Raw genomic sequence first — 21,163 nt, forward strand, 5'->3', positions numbered from 1 at the left:
ATGAAATTGGACGTAAGTTTCAGAGAAAATAACGGAGATATGCATTGTGTTATATTTAGGAATAAACGATTTTAAACAGAAAACAAGTGAAAACATTTCTTTTTATTTATTTTAAGAATATTGAATTACTTTAGGTTAACTGAATTACATACATGATGTTTCAGGAGGAATGTAAAATACTTCAGGATAATATACTTTGGATTAACCTACCTCCACCTTGATTTAACCTGATATACCTATATCCGAAGTCTGACAGTTGGGGAGAAATTAAGAGAAGAAATACTGGAACATCTTCCTGTTCCATGTACTATACTTGATGTGTTACGCTAGATCTTTTATGTATGGCAGCATCTGAGCATCACAACGCCAGCACAACACACAACTGAATGCACATCCACTTGACATTTAATTTGTGTATTCGGATAGTGAATATACAGATATACTTTTTATTTATGTATTTTGTGATGGCAGTGAATTGGCTGCTGTTGAGGAATGCAGACGACATTTTCCAAATTGAAGGGTTCCATTTAGCTGTGTGTTCTTCTGTGTTTACCGGATGTTACTTGAAACTGGCAAACTACCAATGTTTCACTAAGGTCAGAAAGAGAGCCTGTATTGTACTCGATATGAATTTACAATAATTCATAGAATTCATAGGAATTTGTCTTGTGTAATTATTTTATTTTCTTACTGAGTTTGTACTTAATTATGAAATAAACATTGAAACAACACAAGATGCAGCAGTTTTCAATAATGTATCATATACCAATGTTCTAAAATATAGAAATTCGTTTATAAATACCTCTCTCCATTTAAAAGTTCGCCCATGTTACTTCCCAAATGTTACATTTGGGACATAGGTATATCAGGTTAAATCAATGTAGATTAACCAAAACTACATTATCCTGAAGTATTTTACATTCCTCCTGAGACACCTTTACATGTTCAGTATGTCTTAACAGGTCTCTTGTTAGGTAGAAACTTTAAAATTTTACACGTCCGAGTTTCTTTTTTTTTTTTCCACCAGCATTCTATATTTATGTATAAATAAAAACACTGTTTTTTTTTTTTTTTTTATTTTTCCAGTCACCAGGACCTTCATAACAAAACTGATGAAAGATACAACTCTTATAAAGGACAAAGACCTAGCATATGAAGTATATCTGGTAAGTTTAGGAGTTTTGTTTCTTAATCTATAACTAGCTTTTTATGTCTCAATTTAAGTGACCACTAGACTTTCTACTGAAAAATAATATCAACGAAGTTGACTGCTAAATTAGGGTGTAGAAATTTTTAAATATTAGGGTTGCTATATTAAAATGATAAAAATCCGGGACATGTAAAAAAAAACAAAACAAAAAACAAAATGCAAAAGCACATACGAAACAGATTGGTATCCTACATTTTTTTTTTTTTTTAATTTAAGAGACATATTGGTCCAACAAGTTAGCATATAAATGAAATAAGTATAATAATCCTTCAATAACTGTCTTATTAACCTAAGAAATAATACAAGAATTACATTAGGTCATTACACAATTAAATATGACTAGCACTTTCGCCAATTAATGGCATCTTCAGGTCTATTAGCATATAATAATGCTTTGAGCATAAAGACATAAATAAATGGCAAGATAATAAAATACGGTGAATTGCATGATGTGAAATTGTAGAAGATCAATTAAAAACAGTATTACATGAATAACTGTACAAACACAGAATAATGTGATAATAATCACTTAAGGACGTAGTGGTTGTAGTGATTAAACTTCATATAGAGTCTAAATGTTAAAATACAGAATCCATGCATTTAATAAAAAGTTAAAAGAACAAGTGTGCAGTGTAGAAGTATGAAGATAACATACCGTAAAATGGAGTGAATAGGATCAGTGGGGGTGAATAGGATCAAAACTTTATTCTTGGTTATAAAGTTTGTTATAAACTGCAATTGAGCGGGAAGACAGTCATTGCTTACTAGAACAATAATAGTAACCAATGACTGTGATCCCGCTCAAGTACAGTTTATAACAAACTTTATAACCAAGAATAAAGTTTTGATCCTATTCACCCCCACTGATCCTATTCACCCCATTTTACGGTAGTTAAAATGGGTAAAAATATTTGCAACCTCAGTCATCACGACGCAAAAATGGGTGGCGTGTTAGGAATCTGTAAGAATCAATAAAAACATATAAATAAGAAAGTGAAAAATATACGGGGCAAAAAGGAAAGTTATCTAATAAATAGAATAACTTACAAAATTTGAACCTGTAGGAAGAACTGATGGCCAGTTGCGTGGTGTTTTTTGCTCCTTATATTTTTCACTTTCTTATTTATACATTTTTATTGATAGACCTGAAGATGCTATTAATTGGCGAAAGCGCTAGTCATATTTAATTGTGTAATGACCTAATGTAATTCTTGTATTATTTCTTAGGTTAATAAGACAGTTATTGAAGGATTATTATACTTATTTCATTTATCCTACATATTATTTAAACTTTTAAAATTAAAAACAATTAAAAATACAATTTCCTGAGGCATAAAGTTTACTAATTTAATAATAATAATAATAATGATAATAATAATAATAATAATAATAATAATAATAATAATAATACAACAACAATAACAAATGGCTTTTAAGGAACCCATAAGCCTGCCATCGGTCCCTATCCTGTGCAAGATTAATCCAGTCTCTATTATCATATTCCACCTCCCTCAAATCCATTTTAATATTATCCTTCCATCTACGTCTCAGCCTCCCCAAAGGTCTTTTTCCCTCCGGTCTCCCCACTAACACTCTATATGCATTTCTGGACTTGCCCATATGTGCTAAATCTCCTGCCCATCTCAAACGTCTGGATTTAATGTTCCTAATTATGTCAGGTGAAGTATACAATGCGTGCAGTTCTGTATTGTGTAACTTTCTCCATTCTCCTGTAACTTCATCCCTCTTAGCCCCAAATATTTTCCTAAGAACCTTATTCTCAAACATCCTTAATCTCTGTTCCTCCCTCAAACTAGAGTCCAAGTTTCACAACCATACAGAACAACCGGTAATATAACTGTTTTATAAATTCCAACTTTAAGATTTTTTGACAGCAGACTAGATGACGAAAGCTTCTCAACCAAATAATAAGAGGATATCCCATATTTATTCTGCGTTTAATTTTCTCCCGAGTGTCATTTATATTTGTTACTGTTGCTACAAGATATTTGAATTTTTCCACCTTTTCAAAGGATAAATCTCCAATTTTGATATTTCCATTTCGTACAATATTCTGGTCACGAGACATAATCATATACTTTGTCTTTTCGAGATTGACTTCCAAACCTATCACTTTACTTGCTTCAAGTAAAATTTCTGTGTTTTCCCTAATCGTTTGTGGATTCTCTCCTAACATATTCACATCATCCGCATAGACAAGAAGCTGATTTAACCCGTTCAGTTGCAAACCCTCTCTGTTATCCTGAACTTTTCTAATGGCATATTCTAGAGCGAAGTTAAAAAGTAAAGGCGATAGTGCATCATAATAATAATACTAATAATAATAATAATAATAATAATAGTAATGTATTATATTGCCAGAAACAGTCACGTTTTGTTTATCTTCGCCACTTTGTTTTCTGCAATAGGGGTAGGCTACTTGTTGGAATTGTGAATTTCATCAAGTATTCTTTTGTCCTTCAGAATCTTGTGGTAAAATTGCACACATGAAAAGTCGAAAAATGAGTTTTAAGTTTTTCACTTTTACCATGCCAGTGTCTAGCCTGTTTTTTTTTTTTTTTTTTTTTTTTTTTTTTTTTTTTTTTTTTTTTTTTTTACTCCAAAATGAATTCATGAGTGAGCGAGCGAGCGATTCCATGAAAATGTCATATCGATGTGAATTTTTTAAAATTAACATGGGAATATTATATTTTTGTTGAAGAAATATGTTTCTTTATAGTTTAAGTTGACTTATTCCATGTTTCAAATACTCTTTGTTTTAGTCTATAACTTACTGCAGATCTTGTCATATTGCAAACGCTTAAAAATGACGGAAGGGAAATGTATGTTTAATATCACAATTTGGACATGTAAATTTGTTTTATTTTAATCCCGCATTCTTGTATACCATATTTTGGTCTTTCCTTGAATTAAATATGAAAATAGTTTGAGTATCCTAAAGTTCTAAGTAACTTAAAAACATAATTATTTGTACTGTATGTTATGGTCAGTCAGCCACAATAAACATAGAAAAACTCTTCCACACAGCACAATAACTGACAGGTTAAAATTTTCTTTGAGATTCTACGTTATCACTATATCGTTAACAAAAAAGTATTAGAAAACGTTTTTCTAAAATTATTTAATTTTCTGCTGCAGCACCGTAACTGACTGACAAGTCACACTCTCGGTTATGCTGTTCTTTCTCACCGCGTACATAGTTGGTTTGGAGACCTTGGTAAACTTACACATGAACTCTGGAGCAATAACTTATATGGGTAAATCCGTGCCAGAAAGTCAACGTGAATATAAACTTCGTCTGAAGAAGCAAGGATGATATAAATGGCAAGAAAAGAGACTCTTTGAAAAGAGTTCACGTACGAGGCGTGTTCTTAAAGTAAGTTCCGTTTTCAATTATAGCCGTTGCATTGCTGCAATCGTTATTTTGCGCAAGCGTGTTTTCTTCTTCAGTTCTCAGGGAAGCTGTGCATGCAGTTTTAGAGGTTCAGTCCGTGTTTGTGGTTAGTTGTGATCAGTTGAAATGTTTAAAGTGAGATGCGGTCTATTATCCATTTGTTGAATGCAAGAAACATCAAACCAGCTGACATTCACCATCAACTTTGTGGGGTGTATGGTGATGATTCCATTAGTGATGGAATGGTCAGGAGATGGGTTAGGAAGTTCGAGGGCCACGTCTCTGCGCATGACGACCAGCGTACTGGTCGGCCATCTTTGATCAATGACGATTTGGTGTGTGCTGTCGATGAAAAAATTCACGAGAACAGCTACAAATTGACCATCCCCCCCTACAGGCTGGATTTGGCTCCGAGTGACTTTCATCTCTTCCTGCACCTCAAGAAGTTCCTCCGTGTTCAACGTTTTGATGGCGACGATGAAGTGAAAACAGCAGTGCAGGAGTGGTTTGTATCGTAGGTGGGCGAATTCTTCAATGAGGGGATAGAAAGACTTGTGCCACGACTCGATAAATGCCTCCATAATGGTGGAGATTATGTTGAGAAGTAATTGAGGTGTGGGGGAATACAGTGCAACAAAAATGGTTTGTAAATATCTTCCCGTTTACTTAATACACCCTTTTGGAACTTACTTTAAGAGCACGCCTCGTAGAAGAACAGGCAGTTATTGTGAACATACATAACAGCCATAGGTATTATGGGAAATATAAATTGTGACCAGCATCAACATATCATAACAGTTAATGCGATTATTGGCAGATTGTTAGAAACACGCCTGGATAATGTAATACTCTTGAAGTTTTTTATTTCACTTGACAGATTAATTTGCAGCAGTTTAATCATCCACCTTTTTATTGTTTCACTGTCACTGTACTGTTTTAGATTATTGGTGAGTTAAGAAGAAATTGAACAATAGCTAATAGTATTGGATCATGTTGTCTACATTTTTGTTCTCTTGAATTTTATTTATTATTGCGTTTCTTAAGGTCATTTAATAGATTTTCACATTCAGGGAACAAAAATAATCATATTTAGTATTCTGCACAAATTTCATGTTGGTAAATTTCCTTCGAAAATAGTAGACTGAGTACAAACAACATTTTAATTTATTGTATTTCTTAATTTAGCACATTCTTTATCACATAAGGAGTAATGTTGTATATTAAATTTATTTGTGTCTATTAGGCATTTTGAACTTAACTTAAAATGTAGCATGTGTTCTACCCTTCTAAACAGCAAAAGAACTCTTCTTCCCATTATAATAATATCATAGTCATTTTTAACTCGTACACACTGATTTGATAAGCAATGATTCCACCACTGATAATTAATGAATATATAATCTGTCTATCCTAAGAGTTGGTAAACAAGGGTTCGGGAGGAAAGAGGAGTAGTAATTGATGTCACACAGCGTGATAAACGATTGCGCTGTCAAGGTCGATTTGACACCGGTCCTCAAATGACATACCAATGTCTACAGCTGCTGACAGTATTTAACTACACAGAAATAGCTATGTTATGAAGTATATAATATCTGGCGATTTTTTGTGTCATTAATATAAGTTTATGTTTCCAAGTCTGACCTTGAAACTAACAGGCTCGAGTTCAAATCCTGGTTGGGACAAGTTATCTGATTGCGGTTTTTCCGGGGTTTTCCCTCAACCCATTAAGAACAATTGCTGGGTAACTTTAGTGCTGGACCCTGGATTCATCTCGCTAGCATTATCATCTTCATCTAACTCAGACGCAAGATAATCATAGCAGTTAATAAAGCATTGTAAAATAACCAATTATAAAAAATTTATGTTACTACTTATCAAGTTTCATACTGTTTTGTACTACTTGCGGTTCCATGGAATTTAAAATAAAATTCAGATATGTTAGTCAGTCAGTCACAGAAAGAGGTCAGTTAGTTAGCACTTTTTCGGCCGTAACTCCATTACTAATCAAGATTCAGAGATCATTTTTAATCTAAACAGAAGATTAAAACTTCCTCTCCAAACAATATTTTGAAAAAAACTGTATTAGGGATGACATTTCAGAGAAATTTGAGGAGAACTATGTTCACCTGAAGATAGAGTTGACATTTATGTCAGTCAGGAACACACACTTTGAAAGTAAATAAATACTATACTTTTTCTTTGAAAGTCCATTTTTTTTTTTTTGTATATATCTTAACTGTACACTTTCCTCTATCAAATCATGCAGTGACACGTTTTAATTCAACCTATTAAACAATTTAGGGAGACATTTTGCTGTCAAAATATACTGTGTCAGTCAGTCACACGTAGAATTGCTCGAGTGAAAACACATGCACAACCGAAGCATTAGACTTGGAGAAACAGAGCAAATTCAACCATAGCTGAAAAAGTTGACACATCTACATTGTTCTCAATAAATGTTCTAAAAATTTGTATCCACTTATCCTCGACTGTCAAATAATTATCATTCTCAAGTGAACCCTTTTCTGTTTGAAACGAGAACCTAACTAGCTTGTATTGTTCGAAATATTGCTCCTCATCAATATGCTGCGTAGCTGAAGTTTCACAAACAGTAGAAAGTGATGTTGGCTTTGCAGCAGTCCATGTAAATAAATCTTTCGCTGCCAAACAAAGTCACAATCCTTCCTATCTCGAATTTTATCTGGGAGTGAATTGAGAATAGTTAGAAGTTCAATTGCCGTTATCTTCTCACTCTGAATTTTCTTAAGACAATTACTTACTATACGTTTTTAATTGAGACTAAAAACTAAGTCGAGGTTTCAAAACATTTTCTTAAGATTTGAGGACATGACTTTTGAGAGAGGAAATATGACTTCAAACCAGGAAGAATAGAAATAACTCTATCTACTGTTAGAAAAATCGATAGCCACCTTGATCAAATGTTCAAGAATTGATCGGTATTGAACATGTGCAGATTCACAGAATTCTTTGTCTCCACGCGAACTGTATAGATATAAAAATGTGGAAAAATCTTGCAGATATTTGCTTCTACGTCAACTGGTAACAAGTCACTCACACTCTGAATCCTGTTATGAAGAATGTGTGCAACACAGCCCAGACCTAAAATGTTTCTATTTAAATTCAACTTATCTGTGAGAATATCTGAAGCTTCCATTAATGAATCTGTGGCACAAAATAATGTACAAGCACAGGAACTGTTTTTTTTTTTTTTTTTTTTTTTACTCTTGTGATTTGAATTTTCAATCATTACAGACACAAATCACTCTTTTTCTAACTCGCGAACAACTTCTTACATGGTGTATTGTGTTAAGACATAAACAACAATATCCCTTGTTTTGTGATGAACGCATAAGAATTTCTTTTTGGTGGAGCGTTCTCAAACGATTTCCGATGTACAAGTTATCAAATTAAAATTATGATTGTGCTTGACTTTGTAAAAAGAAAACGTACCCTTACTCACTGCTAACTCATGACAGTTGCTGTCAGGTTTAACAGGTATAAAAAAACTTCTAAGTTTTTCAGAAGTCAAAGCAGATTAAAGTGCTAATTTATGTTTTTAGACTTCAAAATAATGATCTGCAATATCTGACTCCGCCATTAGCCACGGAAAACATCGAATTACACTTTAAAAGCACATGACTGTTTCATTGTCATTGTCATCCTTATACGTCTTTATGTATGGAAATTCATTTTGCAGTTTATCATTGAACTTGCATTTCGCTTAGGAGGCATTGCAAAAGTAAAAAAATACACAATAATCACCTTTATTTTGCCACAGCACAAAACCGAACACCTTATCTCTTCAGTAACCACCAAGCAACTGTTGACTGTTGCCGTTTGTTGTCCAATCGAATTCAAATTCAAATAGCAACTGATTTGGAAACAATGAGTCAATCCGTTTTTTTTTTCTTCGTTGTTAACTCTATAGCATCTATTAGTGCTTTATGGTTGTGCTAACAGATGGAGTTACTTGTCAACAATGTGACGCTGAAACTTGTGTTCAGATTACTGCCCAGCAACAGTCCTGATATATTGTATTTTTCTATATTTTTTAAGATTGGCTAATTAATATTAACCCGGCACACTCACATTCACACAAATTTCTAGACTCTAGACACCCAGGCAATTCACTGAGAGCCGAGTCCAGGAATCGAATCTGGGACCTCCAGATCTGTAAGCCAGCATGCTAACCAACAGACCACGGAGGCAGTTGAATCAGTTTTAAAATCATATGTTCTGATAGATCGACAATGGACTCATTTGTGAAATGTTTCAAAATCTGTTATTGTTTTAATGTACCGGTACCATTTAAATCAGTGTTTATTTTCAATTTTGATAAAATCTGGGACACCGAGACAGACTACTGTAAGCAACCCTATTAAATGTGAGTATTAATCTCGTTCAATCACATTGTAAAATATTGTAAAGAATATATGCATTCACAAGTTAACTTATTTGGTTTTTAAGTCAGATCAGTAAGTGCCCAATGAAGAAAATTTTGAACACATTTTCTGAGATGTGCTATTATTTTTGTTGTCCACTTCATGTAACTGATGGCGACTCAGTAACTAAACTGAGAATCAGAATTTAAGAATTAAATTGCAATACCATTGCTTAAAAAGTGACAGAGGATTTACAGAATCTCAGTGATTGGTGAATACATCTTTGTTTTATTGTTTTTTATTTTATTATTTTTTGCTAGTAGGTGTATGGTTTTTTATTGTTTAATATTTTTATTCTATTTGATTTTTGGCTGTGAGGAATATAATGAGATTTTCTTTTTAAATAAAATATAAAAGATTAGCATATGTGTATATATATATATATATATATATATATATATATATATTTTTTTCAGTTGACTCTTCTCTTTTACATGGACTCGTCCAATTACCTACATCATAATTTCCATGACGGTGTCTGCTGATATGCAGATAACTGTAGTTGCTTATTAAATAACACACTGTAAAGATGATAGATTTTACTATTAATTCTCTCTCGGACAAAGAAGTATTCACGTCAAAATCGCTAAGTTTGAACCAGTAGAAAGCTCATTGAGTGTGTATACTTTACAGACAGCAATGTTATTCTTTTTTTTTTTCTATTTGAATTGTTAGGTTCTTCATTGATTTCTCAGTTCATAAATGCTCATTTATTTTCGTAGAAAAGTTGACAATTTTGTGTGCTGGTAAATGAAGTATGTTCGTTACTTTCATATGCAATTGCAGTATAAAACTTTAAGCTTTAAAGAGTAGCTGTAGCCAGACTACTTATGTTTCAGTGACAATAAATTTTGACAGCTTCTGTAATTTTCTTCACATATAAAGAATACAGTATTGGGATCATTTTATGACTGGCTGGCTGTCAGATGGAAATAAACCCATAAATTGTCAGATCATAGGTGTCCAAACGCCTATAGAACCAGAAATGCCTATAGAAATATTGCATGTCAAGCATGCTCTGCTAAAGTCAATAACTTTCCAAATAAAATAGGAAAAACGACCTTAAAGAATATGCGCTGTGAGTTGCTTACACCAGGGGTTACCTCGTACGAGTTACAATAAAATTGGACGTCTATGTGTCAGATGATTGCTCTAATGAGATGAAATTATGATAATTACACTATCTTTGTGGTGAATTAAGTCAGTTGCAGAAAGAAATAACCACTGAGTGATGGTGGCCATTTGGATAGGTTTCACTGCATTTTTCTGCATAATAATGTCTTTTTCAAATATTATATGATAATATAAAAATATGTTTTTAATGGTTTACATCACTGATCTTCAACCTTTTGTAGACTAGGAGCCATATTAAAACTGACCAAGTTAAAGCATGCCTTATAATTCTTATAAAAGGTATCCTACCTGTATATGAAATATATTTTTTTACTGAAAACTTTTATTAAGAAACTAGTAGATTCTTAAAAAAGTGTTAATTTCCAATTTGAATTAGGAAATTCACAAACTCTAGATGTCCATTTCTTATGAAAATACAGGATCTGTCAGAGGAACAGGCAAATATAAGCATTTGGGTTATTAACTCAAGAATTTGTTTTTTCAAAATTATATTACTGGTACATGAGTTCATAAAGTAGCCTACATAGTCTGCCATTTATTTCTTGAAAAGCACGTCTTTCAAGTGACAACCATTCATTTACACACACTCTTCACATTGATGTACATTATGCAATAGAGCAGCACAGTATATTCTCTGGAAAATTGCACTCGAACGACGAATATTTTCCTTTAACCTTGCAATATCTTATAGACGATCTTGGTACACAACATTCAAGTACCCCACAAGAAAGAATCATATACAGATAAATCTGGAGATCTTGCTTCATTTGGAGACCCTGGCAGTATGAGCATTTGCTTCATCTTGTAGATGCTAAGTAAACACCAGGAAACCACCATTAGTTAAAAATGTTTCGATCATGTCTATATCTAGCTGATGTTACGGTCATCATCTCCCATCATCTTCAAAGAAGTAAGGACCAATTATCATAAAATAAAGTACTGCACACCACACTGTTACTCTCTCATTATTCAGTGGTTTCTCAATGTAAGTTACTAGGATTGTTCGTGGACCAGTATCTGAAATTCTGTTTATTTACAATAGCACTGAAATGGAAATATGATTCGTTAAGCATCCACAAAGTATCAATAAAATGTTCAGCTTCATCCATGCAATTTAAAATTTCACAAAACGCTCTTTGGTTGAGAAGATCGTAATGTGTTATTTAATTGGTGTACCACCTGAATCTTATATGGGGGGTCAGTCTATGTCAAATCAACACATTTGTGAATCATTTTCAACCTGATCCTCTTAGATTTCAATGAAATTTTTGTCAGATGTTGTCCATGGAAGGGAAAGTAAAAATGTAAAATATCTAAAGTGTAATGTAAATATTTTTTGGAGTTATCAGTCATTAAAAATGAGAAAAATTTGGGATATAAGGTATAAGACAATTTTTTATAGCTATGCTACAACTGAAGTTAAAGAAATTAAATGCTGTTAAGGTCATATCATATAATATTTAACATTGAAATATTAAAAAATAAACAATTTTAAAATTTTGAAAAAAAAAATGTTGATCTATATAATTTTTAAATATCCTGCAAATTTCATTTTGGAACTGCTGAAACTTGTGGAGTTATTGACTAAGACGTTTTCACATACACAGGTCTGTTGCACATATTGCAACATTTATATTTTGCCAGATGGTGCATACACATACACAATGAGTATCAGATGATGATACATTGACAATGTGTTTTGGCCTTAAGTCACAGAATTTGGAAATTCCAGTTTTCACATTAGGATATGTTCTGTAAACAAAGTGTAGGCTTCATTCAAATGACATAAAAGCAGCCATTTTTCCTTGTGCACTTTTCTTCCATGTTCTTTTACAGATATGAAATCTTTTTTTCGTGGCATACATCTATTTATTTCATCATTTTCAAACACATTGTACACAATTTTCATAGTATCATTCCTGACCATCTTGCCAGGCTTTGGATTAGGAGTAGATAGAATTCCTTTGGTTTTTACAAGTTCTTTTGCCTTCCTCACCATGTAATTTGTAGCTCCAAATTTATACTATTTCTATTTTTCTGATACTCCCGCTCTGAGGCAATATTGTTAAAATTTATACTTTTTCACTCTTCCTACTACTGCTGTTAAATTTGTCTTTTAACTGTGCAATTATTTCTGTTTCAGAAGTTTCAATAGGATTTTCTTCATTTTCACTTGATAGTATATTTAACATTTTCTTTTTCACTACTTTCATCACATTCTTAATTTTTTCTTACGTTCAATTACATAAAATGATTCCAGACTTTCCCCGCAAATCATCTGTAACATTGTTTACACTTTTACTGGTCACGATTTCCTAGGCAAACACCTGCATAAAATTGGGGTATTTGCATCGCCAAATTGCCTTTGTGTTCAAAGGAAGGAGAAATGGATGAGATATTTATTAATATGAGATGCACTTTTAACATTTGAAGAGTCCATTGCAAGAATGATGGATGTCACTTTCTTGTCGAAAATGAACCAAGACTGTCAATGCATAGCTTAAGATGTATAGAATGTACATAAAGAGTTACATGGCATTAACACTGATAGTCATTGTGCAGTAATGATCGGAAAATCACAGTTAACCTTTGAGCGCTAAGCATTTCAAACTTTCAATCGCTTCTCCTGCAAAATGTATTCCAAATGACATCCATCATTCTTGCAGTGGACTCTTCATTTAAGGACCCCATGTCTAAATATTGGGAGGCGAGAAGAAGAATGAATTTGTCAAATTCAGACCATTAGATACGTACGTACATACATACATACATACATACATATATATGTATACATATATATATATATATATATACATACATACATATATCTTTGAAAATAGCACACTTAAATTGTCAAAGCATATTCCGCACTTCCAGGAATTCTCTTCTATTTTCACTAATATAGATGTCCAATTTATTCTTGTTAGCGAGACGTGGCTAAAACCCTCATTGTCTTCCTCACTCGTTCACTTAAACGGCTATACGTATGTAGAAATGACATTATACAAACGAGGGGGTGGAGTTTGCGCATATATTAGGAATGATCTGCACCCTAAAATTATTCTAAGATCACAAGGCAATGCATTACGATCCGAATATTTGTTCGTAGAAATACAAGCAAGTCTTCATAAATGTATCTTAGCAGTTATTTATAAGCCTCCCAAAGCTGGACATTTATCCGATTTAGAAAGCCCGTTAGCCGATCTTTTACCGCAATATGAACATGTCTTAGTTATGGGGGATTTCAATATTAATGTTCTGGCTGTCAGATCAAATGGGACTAATCAACTCCGTAATTTGTTCGAAACTTTCAATCTAACAATTCTTCCACTCAATCCTACCCACCACACACCTACTTCCGATACTTTAATTGACCTAATCATTACGAATAATTCTGATAGAATTCTAACTTCAGGACAGTTACCAGTTCCGGGAATATCTGGTCATGATCTTATTTTTGCCGAGTACTCTCTTCAGTGCCCAAAAAATGCAGCTAAGGTAATTACTTACAGAGATCTAAAAGACATTGACAACGACCAACCAACTTCTGACGCCTTACAAATGCCATGGCATACTATTTTTAATTTAATCACAGTTGACGAAAAAGTTACCACCTTTAATGACATGGTAATACAATTATTCGACAAACATGCACCTTTAAAGAATAGACGTGTCACCCACTGACCCGCCCCATGGCTGAATGACAGTATTCGTAATCTTATGACGTCACGTGACGCTGCTTTCCGGAAGAACAGACACAACAAATCTGCCGAAAACTTTAACAACTATAAAAAACTTAGAAACAAAACCACACAAAGCATTAGGAATGCCAAACTCCGTCACGCCCTGAGTCTCGTCGACCCGTCCATTCCCCCGCGGTGTCTTTGGAATAACTTACGTGATAAGGGAGTAGGGAAGAAAGCATCAGAAGCTGAAGTTATAAACATACCACTTGATAAACTCAATGCACACTTTACCTCACCTCCCATTATACGACCTGAAAAACAGTCAAAACTAAATACAATTAATACTCTCCTAGCTAATCCTCCTCCTTCTCGCGAAAAATTTTTCTTCTCGCACATTACTGATTCTGAAGTAAGAAGGGCTCTTAAAAGCATTAAATCTAAAGCACAAGGCTTTGATAACATAAGCATAGTCTTTATCAATAAGTTAGTTGATGTCGTGCTTCCTGTAATAACCCATATTTTCAATTCTTCAGTTATCACGTCTGTTTATCCGCAACTCTGGAAAACAGCTTTGGTACGCCCACTTGGTACACCTACTTCTGCAAAAGACTATAGGCCAATCTCCATTCTTCCCGTTTTATCCAAAGCCCTGGAATGCATCATTCATAAGCAGTTGTCAGACTACCTAATAGAATTTAATCTTTTAGACCCTTTACAATCAGGATTCGGAAATGGCCATAGCACTTCTACTGCTTTGTTGAATGTTACTGAGGACATACGCGCAGCCATGAATAAACGACAGGCTACTGTACTAGTTTTATTGGACTATAGCAAAGCCTTTGATTCTGTTGACTTCGATCTACTATTGACTAAACTACAAACGCTACACCTTTCTGATAGTGCTATCACCTGGATGTACTCTTACCTTACTGGCCGCCAGCAGCGTGTCATATCTAATAATCGTTTCTCATCCTGGCGTACTGTAGATACAGGAGTTCCTCAGGGATCAGGATTGGGCCCCTTGCTCTTCTCTATTTATATAAATGGAATTTCTAAATCATTTAAGGCTCCCCCAAACAGATGCGATACGGAATGCGTTACGATTTTGCGATAAATGTTTTCATTGCGTTCAATGATTGTCTTCACACACACGCGATTATCGCAATATGCGTTTTTATCGCAGCAAGTAGAACGCGATGATTTTGCGTTCTATTCTCCCGGAGATGTAGATCGCGAGAACGCCACGCGTTTATTTTGATGCTGGGTTGAAGTGTGTCATTTATGGATTCATCTTCAAAGGAAGAGGAACTTCTCTTTCTTGGATGAGAATCGTCGCAGGCAAAGTAGGCGCAGGTAAGTCCATGGTAGTCATGTGTGGTTAAGATAAACAATATAAAAAGGTATAAAGTGATGATTTAGCTTTTCTTTGCCAAGACCATGAAATAAATAACAAGTACGCATACCCGATTACAAACTTTATTTATTTTTAATTTGCTCTTTTTGTTGCAGGAGGTTGTGGATTCACGAGTTAAATGCCACAAGGAAAGAAAAAGATGAATTTTATATCTTAGTTCAACAACTAATTAGAGATGAAAAAATTTTTATACATATTTCAGGATGAGAGCTCAATGTTTTGACGAGATTCTGGGTAAAGTAACGGAAGACATAACGAAGAAGCATATTAATTGACGTAGCTCGAACCCACCCGAAAAATGACTTGCAATCGCAATAAGATAAGTGAAACACAGTAATGTATGTAAGAAACATATATATTTCAGCTTAACGACCCAAATCAGTTACCAGTCATAAAAATATTCAAATTTAATACTGACCTTCTATAAAAAGAATAACATGAAGTAGCCTATACTTCCTGAATTTACAAGAATTAAACACAAAATGAAATTTAATTACATCTGAAACTATGAAAAACAAATTTGTGGAGTGTGAACAGTTTAAATGCTTAGGCCTACATTTTAAACAAAAAATAATTAATCAAAAAGTGGAGGTACCGGTAATATAAACATGAAAAATATAAGTTCGCCTAATTTAAATCAGCAAAAAACTTCTTTGAAGAAAATCATATTGTGTTTCATCTTGATTTTCATTGTCAGCGATTTTTTGCTCTAAATAACAAAAATAACAATCTCTCATGTTTTTCCATCTATTTTTCACAGCATCGGCTGAAAGTAAAAAAGGTAGGCCTACCAATTATTTATGTTTGATTTTGTCCTATCGCAGCGTTAATATGTTTTTCTTCTTCTTTCAGATTTTTAGCGACTGGAGATAGTTTGTACACCAACAGGCCATAGTTTTAGTGATGGAAGTTTGTGCAGCTATGTGAGAAAACATGAGATCTGAATTCATGCCATAGCCTTCACGACGACTATGGGAAAGTTGAGCTCAACGATTTGAAGAAAAAATCGGGTTTTCCAAACCGTGTTGACGCCATAGATGGGAAACACGTCACCATCAAGTATCCTGACAGCGCTGGGTCATCTTACTTCACATATTTGAAGAAACATTCCATTGTGCTTTTAGCTGGAAAATTTGCAGCCTACTTCAGTCGAATGGCTTAAAAATGAAACTACTGTAGACGTAAATCCAGGGTTTAAGCCACAGTCGCATTTTGCTACTCCACTTCTAAAAAATATAACAAACTTTGAATGTAAATGTGTAAAAATGCGACAACCACATTGGAGTTCAGAAACGAGATGTGTATGAACTAATTTGAATTTAAATGAAATGCTAATGGCATCATAGAATGGGCATGTTAAAAAGAAAGTATTGAGCAATAGATGTTCAGAAATTGATTTCAAAGAGTTGGTGCAGTTCATGTAAGTTAAGTTAAGTGAACAATTTCTTCTAATTGATTTATATAATACCATCGCATGCTGTAAATTGTGAGCGAGGATTTAGTTGCACGAATCTTGTAAAAACTGGAATTAGAAACCGCCTTTCAGTAAAAATAGTTAGCACTCTGCTAACCTTGAAGAGCCTACTAGTAAAGAATTTCAATGTTTAGAGCAGTGGTGGCTCATACATATTTAATGCCTAGTGCCAAAATCAGTGGTAGATCCAGGATACCCTAAGGGGGAGGGTAATTCTTTTTCCTACTATTTCCTCCCTGGATCCGCCTATGGTCTAAACCAAAGACAAGAAATAATAATAATAATAATAATAATAATAATGATAATAATAATAATAATAATAATAATAATAATAATGATAATAATAATAATAATAATAATAATAATAATAATAATAATAATAATAATTAGAGACGAGAATTCCATGCAAATGCATGTTTTATAGGAACATAGGACATAGCTCAAACTTCGTACTTATCCATTTCATTACTTTCCGGTTCCAAATATGTGTACTTTTCCCGTGCATATTTGCATGTTTTCGACTTTTAGGGATAAAAATATGCATAATGCATATTTAAGTAATTTTTAGCTTAACAATGCATATAATATACATTACATTAAGTTTAAATGCATGTTTTAATGGTTTTGTGTGGACACCTCAGTTTCTCGATTTTATATCCCATATTTTAGCTTCAGGAATCAGGATTGAAGAATAAAAAGAAAAAAAAAACTAAATAACAGAAAAATTAAATAAAATGTTAAAATTTTCACAATAAGGTGTTAGAGGACCTTTCCCTGGACGGAAGTCCACTTTTACAACACTTTACTGACGACCCTCTATACACTGCGTGTCATAAATGAATTTATTACGTTGGATATTTTGAGAATAGTAAGTAGAGAGGAAATATAGAGGGTTCAAGGAAATTGCCGACAAATAATTTAGGTCAAAAGCATCCTCTTTCAGGGAGGTTGTAAATTCTCTTCCTTTTCTAGTACTAGTAGCAATTTAGATTCTTCTAAAATTGGAATCATCGTTAAACTGTGTTTGCGGTGTGTGAATATCTTAAGTTGTTAATGTGCTTGTTTATTCTGTTTGCACGTGTTAATGTGGTTCTAATATGTTTCCAATTTAAAGATTCCAAAGTGTACTCTTTGCACAGTGGATTACTGTAAAGGAAAAGATTTTATTAGATCAGATGAGGATGTCGTATTTTGCGACTGTTGGAATAAAGAGTTAAGTAATGCTGTTCTGTTTCCGAACATTTTATATGACAATTGTTCTTTGTAAAAAAACCACAAAACTTGTTTAAAATAATTATTAAATTACGATGTCCGTTTTTAAATCGTATCTAGGTAACCATAAGGTCTATTATAATTTCAGATGAAATGTACTAAAAAAATTTCAAGTCGACCAGCATGTCGCATCTGTTTCACATATTGTAAGAATGGAACAAAAGAAAGAATCTGCAAAGAATTTCATAGATCCTTCACTTATGCCCGTGGGAAAGTGGATGTAGCGGCGAAAAACAAATTGGACAGGGTCATAAATGCTAACCCGGACTGCCGATTCTTTTGTTCAGTGAAGAAGGTTATTTGTGGCGAAAACTTGCATGAAGAATTTGACCTGACACTGTCACAAATATGTTCATTCAAGTTTAAACCCGTAACTTCTTGCAATAGAGAGAGGTCATTCTCTGCCTACAGAAACATATTGACTGAAAAGTGCAGGAACCTCACAGAAACCAATTTAAAAATGTTGTTAGGTTTTTAACTGTGCAAAAAAAGTGAAGTGAAATAAGACATTTGAAACAAAAATAAAAGTGCATATTTTAATGTATTTTTCGCTTGATCATGCATATTTCATTGTTTCATAGTGCATGAATGCATGCATATTTTGGGATTTTATAGTGCATGAAATTCTCATCTCTAATAATAATAATAATAATAATAATAATAATAATAATAATAATCACTCACCAAAATTTATACAACTGGAGCACTTGAGCACTTTTGTTGACCAGGTTAATATGCGCGATAGATAAAACCCATTCGCCGATTCTTCTGACTTGAAAATAAATCCATAATTTTTTGTTGAAGTTGTCTATTTTGCAAACAAAACTCCTCAGATTCATGGTGCCCTGTTAGTGCTAAATCTAGTGCCCCACAAAATCGTATGCAATTTATTATTAAATTTAATACATATTTGTTTTTATCAACTTGCTCATTGTGTTTTGCAATCGCGAGTCTGTAGTGTGAATTTAACTGATTTTCAATGTTCACTTTACCCAGCATAGACAAACTGAAGACGTTAATCATATTAACCTTTGACTTATGATGTGTTTTTATTTTACCCCATAAATGTACTAAATCTGTCACACCCACTCTTGACCAGCTAAGTTCACCTCGGAACAGAACACACGGGAAACAGAAGAACGCATTTTTCACATCACATCCACACAACCAGTTGTTTTTAAATAAATATCTGGGTTGAATTTGCGAGATCTATTAATTTTAGCACTTTGCTGCTTTTGATGAATATTTAAGTGCGGTATATATCTGCCTAATTCTTTAACACGAAGTTTGTTTTCATATGTTAATGTTGAAAACGGAGATTTCAATAAAGCGCCAACCGAGTTCATTTTTTCACAGTACACAACGCGATAACACGACCACTATTACGATGACAACCTCACGACTTAACACGTTCACACTACAATTGGTACTGTTGTAGAAATAATAAAGTGAAAACTTTCTCAAGCAAGTTTTCAAGAAACCGGGAGAGATTTTATTATCTTATTGTTGCAGTCTTCGCTCTACGAAACTTGTTCCGACAAAGTGGAAGGGCAGACAGAGCGAGAGGTAGTAAAGGATCGGCGTAGAAAATGGGGTTGTATATAGTTTTACAAGCATTGCAAAAGCCAGCGGCAATTTGTGCCTGGCACATTTTAAATCATGCTTTAGATGCTGAAAAGGACGAGCGAACATGAAGATTGCGCGCGCATCCCATTATATTTCTTATGGGATGTAGTGCCTGGCACAGATCCATCCTCCAAACACTGGTTACAACGTGTTTCCCTGAAAAGATCATATTGACGGTAGAGATTGTATAAGCGTAACTTGTTTCTCTCAGGTTTTGAGCGGAAAATATGAATTCTCCTTTTCCTTCTGTATTCTGGTAGTGCCATGGCACAACGGCACTACCTCTAAAGCCGCCCCTGGTTTAGAGTACCCATAAAATAACGAATTTTAATTTGAAGTAAATTCACTTATTGTTTACATCTAACTTTGTAGCTATCTCCTTCCATTTCTTCTCCTTTTCCATGCCACGGATTTTCCTTTACGAACTCAATAAAAAATTCCACGTTCGTTTACAAGTAATCCGAAATCGCAATCTGTGAGCACAAGTGTTATACACCTGCTGAAGGTAACTGGTCTTTGCGCTGTGGCTGGAAAACTAAAATCCGCATATGTGGTCACCCATTACGATACTCTGATTGACTGGGGACGTTAGAATATTGTATATCGCGGACTCGCCAGTTTGGGCACCTCTTCGCGATAGTGCGATATTGCGTTATCGCGAAATCGTAACGCATTCCGTATCGCGTCTGTTTGGGGAGGCCTTTAAGCACTGCAGATATCAAATATATGCAGACGACGTTCAATTGTATATTTCAGCCCGTCCTGATGCACTAAATGATAGCATTAATAGTCTTAATGACGATCTTGATTCCATCTCTTCCTGGTCTCAACAATTTGGGCTTAACCTAAACGCATGTAAATCACAGGCTATTCTGTTCGCGAACCGTAGATTAATTCCTGAAGTCAACGACCTGAATATTCCACCTGTGAAACTGAATAAAACAATCATCCCGTTTAGCTCTACCGTAAAAAATCTCGGAGTGCATTTCGAATCTAATCTCAGTTGGGATACGCATATTAAATATGCATGTAAGAAGGCATTCTCTATTCTCCATTCACTAAAACGATTGTATCATTATCCATCTAAATTAAAACAGACGCTGGTACAGACACTCATTCTACCTCACTTCGATTATTGCGACGTTTTGTTCAGTGATTTGAGGATTGATTCTGCTCAGAAACTACAGCGTGTTCATAATGCATGCGTCGCTTCATTTTTAATGTTCGATACTATGATCATATCTCACCTTCTTTCGAGAAGTTATCATGGCTTAGGTTACATGAGAGGAGAAATCTGCACTCACTTTCTCTCCTATATCGAATTATGCACACTTCATCCCCCTATTATTTATTCGCTCGTTTTCATACTCTCTCTCGCTATCATAATATTAATACTCGATCACAACGCGATAACACGCTAGAAATTCCACTTCACACATCAACTCTGTATTCCTCATCTTTCACTGTTG

General features: G+C 34.0%; 1 protein-coding gene across 10 annotated transcripts in view; it reads left to right on the top strand.

The window, feature by feature from the left end:
* LOC138699871 (CDAN1-interacting nuclease 1) overlaps positions 1-21,163 on the top strand; it is a 314,608-nt gene that overhangs the window by 138,247 nt on the left and 155,198 nt on the right. For all 10 annotated transcript variants that reach the window (XR_011332120.1, XR_011332113.1, XM_069826105.1 and 7 more), the window contains one exon: positions 1,087-1,166. Coding sequence is in view for 8 of the 10 variants with exons in the window: in XM_069826105.1 (XP_069682206.1) it covers positions 1,087-1,166 (80 nt within the window). In the remaining 2 variants the exon portion in view is untranslated. The remainder of the gene's footprint in view (positions 1-1,086; positions 1,167-21,163) is intronic.

Source organism: Periplaneta americana, chromosome 1 (genome assembly GCF_040183065.1).
Source record: "Periplaneta americana isolate PAMFEO1 chromosome 1, P.americana_PAMFEO1_priV1, whole genome shotgun sequence".
Taxonomy (NCBI): Eukaryota; Metazoa; Arthropoda; class Insecta; order Blattodea; family Blattidae; genus Periplaneta; species Periplaneta americana.